The following is a 3,100-nucleotide window of genomic DNA, read 5'->3' on the forward strand; positions in this document are numbered from 1 at the left end:
TTAAAAAATAATTTTATAGCATAATATTAAAATTTATATAATAAAAAAATTTAGAATTAATTCTCATTAAACCACAAAAGAAAAAATTTAAGTGTAGAATAAATAAAAAGAGAAAAAAAATTAAGTAGAAGATCAAATAAATTTTTAAACGTATTAAATATGTAATTATTTATGTATTTTTTTACCAACTTAAATTAAAAAAAAAACATATATATTGATTATGATTATATTTTATATGGTAAATAATGTTAAAAGCATTGTTTATTATTTCTAACATTGAATCCAGACCTATAAAATTAACTTTCGTCATCAAAATTATGCAAAACACGGAATATACGCGTGTTCAAGTTTTTATCCATCCATCTGTATAATATTTTTGTTAATAAGTAATTAATTAAATAAATAACAGTGCTTGGGTTTCTAAACGTTGATTGGTTATGGATTTCGGTTGCAATGTCACTGCTTTCTTCAGGAGTGGGTTTGGGGCTCCATATATATACATGCCACTCTCATTCATCAAACGACACGTACTCACAACACTTTCCATTCGAAAAGAATAATTAATGTGTTTAGAATCATACATTAAATTTTTATTTGTATTGTTATATATGTAAGCAGCATAGTGGCACTTGTTTAATTTCATCAAAAAGATATACTTTGGTTCTACATATATATAAAATTAATGTCTTTAACAAATTTGCACTTGGCACATAATTATTGATAAAGAGCATTTAGAATTTTGTTAAGCACATGGTCATAGTTTTGCCGTTGACAAGAAAACAAAAGAAAGGGAGCAGAGAGACATTAAGATAAATATTTTAATGTAAATATCTTGTTTGGTTTTTGAAGAAGCAAATAAAGGCATTTCCCAAAGGAGGAGTGAGAAAAATATCTGGTTTGACATGTTGGATTTGCATTGCACTTTACCTTCCCCATTAGTCATAATAATATCTTTGCCACCAAAAAGAAAAAGTGAAAGAGAAAAAAAAAAAACAAATTAATTTAAATAAAGGAACATAACAACAACATCTAATAAGTAGAAATTTAGGTATAATAACTAGAAATTTTAAATAAAAATTTAGTTAAATTATTTAAATTATTTAATAATTTTTAATTATCAATTTTACATCAAATTAATTGTATTTGAGTTTTCATCTATTAATAATTAAGAAGAACAAAGAAAATATTTATTTTGAGATATTGAGACAGAGATTAGGAGACTAAGACTTAGTATTATGTTTGTTGGTTTAGAGATTGGTACTAAATTTTTTGTTTCTGTCTCCAAAATTTCAGTATTTCAATATCTCCGAAAGATAGGGATACAGGGACTAAAATTTTTAAAGATAAAGATTGAATTTTAATAACATTTTATACCTAAAATACCCTCATTTCAATTAATTAATTCTAATTTTATCCTTTGATAAATTAGAATTTCATTCTTATTTCAATTTCTGTCTCTCACTTTTTAAACAAAATACTAAAATTTATTTCAATTTATATCTCTTAATCTTTGTCTCTTGTCTCTCAGTGTCCGTCTTTCTTTCTGATTTCCTCCTTCTCCATAAATCACATACCATAACATCTCTCTCTTTCTCTTTCAATGAATATATAGCTTCACTTCACTGCATTCTTCAAAGTCAAATCTTCACTCATCAGATCATCAAAGTTTTGATTTATTGTTCCAAAAAATGAATAATCCTGATGATCATGGTGTTGGTAGAGTAATGAAGGAGGAGTATCTAGGAGAAGGGTCTTGTTCCTTTTCATATCCAATGGTGGTGGATGTTCCTCCTCCTCCTCCTCCTCCGCCACCGCCGCCGCATCCAATGGAGGGGCTTAATGAGAGTGGTCCTCCGCCGTTCCTGACAAAGACATATGACATCGTTGAAGACCCTTCAACAAATCACATAGTTTCTTGGAGCAAAGGAAACAACAGCTTCGTTGTGTGGGATCCTCAAGCTTTCTCCATTACCCTTCTCCCAAGATTCTTCAAGCACAACAATTTCTCCAGCTTTGTCCGCCAACTCAACACCTATGTCAGTCTTTTCTTATATAAACTGATGTCTTCATTCTTCTTCTTCTTCTTTCTTGAGAAAGCTCTTGTTTATGATAAGCTTATAACGTTATGTTAGTTCATGAAGCTGCTGGAATATGTTACTGTTGCTCTATTTTACTTTATTTTATACATTTTATTTTTGTTATCATATAATTGGTACTTGTTAGGTTGAATAGTTACAAATTAAAAATACCAAAACTTTGTTAGGCAAATTAAATATCTTCAACACCATCCATATGCATAAGGTAGGAAATTACAAAAGTATATATATATCATCATCTGCAATGTTACTACATGAATATGATGATTATTGGTATTATTTTGGTGTATAGGGTGTAAATATGGCTTTCTAGCTGAAACCAATGAAGAAGAAATTGATATTATATTGTAGGGTTTTAAAAAGGTAGATCCAGATAGGTGGGAATTTGCTAATGAGATGTTTCTTAGAGGGCAAAGAGTACTTTTGAAGAACATCAAAAGGAGGAAGACAAATCAAACTCATCATCATCATCAGCAAGGTTTAGACCCTTGTGTTGAAGTTGGAAGGTTTGGTGGATTAGATGGAGAACTCAACCGGTTGCGGCGTGACCGGCAGGTACTAATGGCGGAGCTGGTGAAGCTCAGACAACAGCAGCAGGCTACAAAGTCTCAAATTCAAGCCATGGAAGTTAAGCTTCGAAAGACGGAGCAGAAACAGCAGCAGATGATGACCTTCATGGCAAGGGCAATGCAGAATCCAAACTTTGTGCAGCAATTGGTTCAACAAAAGGATTGGAGAAAGGAATTGGAGGAAGCTTTCTCTAATAAGAGGATGAGACCTATTCATCAAGGACCTAGTAACAATCATGATGGATTATTAGGTTATGTTGATGAAGATTGCTCAACTTTTATTAAACTAGAATCACACATTGATGATGATGATGATGATGATAATGATGACAAGTTTGATTTTGAGGTATCAGAGATGGACCTTCTTGGTTTGAATGTTAAGGGACAAAGTAGCAGTGAATATCATCATAATAATAATCATGTTCAAGTTGGAGT

General features: G+C 30.9%; 1 protein-coding gene across 1 annotated transcript in view; it reads left to right on the plus strand.

Moving 5' to 3' along the window:
* LOC107616105 (heat stress transcription factor A-6b-like) overlaps nt 1,528-3,100 on the plus strand; it is a 2,897-nt gene continuing 1,324 nt past the window's right edge. The window contains exons 1-2 of the mRNA XM_021111241.1: nt 1,528-2,036; nt 2,448-3,100. Coding sequence (XP_020966900.1) covers nt 1,689-2,036; nt 2,448-3,100 — 1,001 coding nt within the window. The 5' untranslated portion in view covers nt 1,528-1,688. The remainder of the gene's footprint in view (nt 2,037-2,447) is intronic.

The sequence above is a fragment of the Arachis ipaensis genome, chromosome B09 (genome assembly GCF_000816755.2).
Source record: "Arachis ipaensis cultivar K30076 chromosome B09, Araip1.1, whole genome shotgun sequence".
In the NCBI taxonomy this organism is placed as follows: Eukaryota; Viridiplantae; Streptophyta; class Magnoliopsida; order Fabales; family Fabaceae; genus Arachis; species Arachis ipaensis.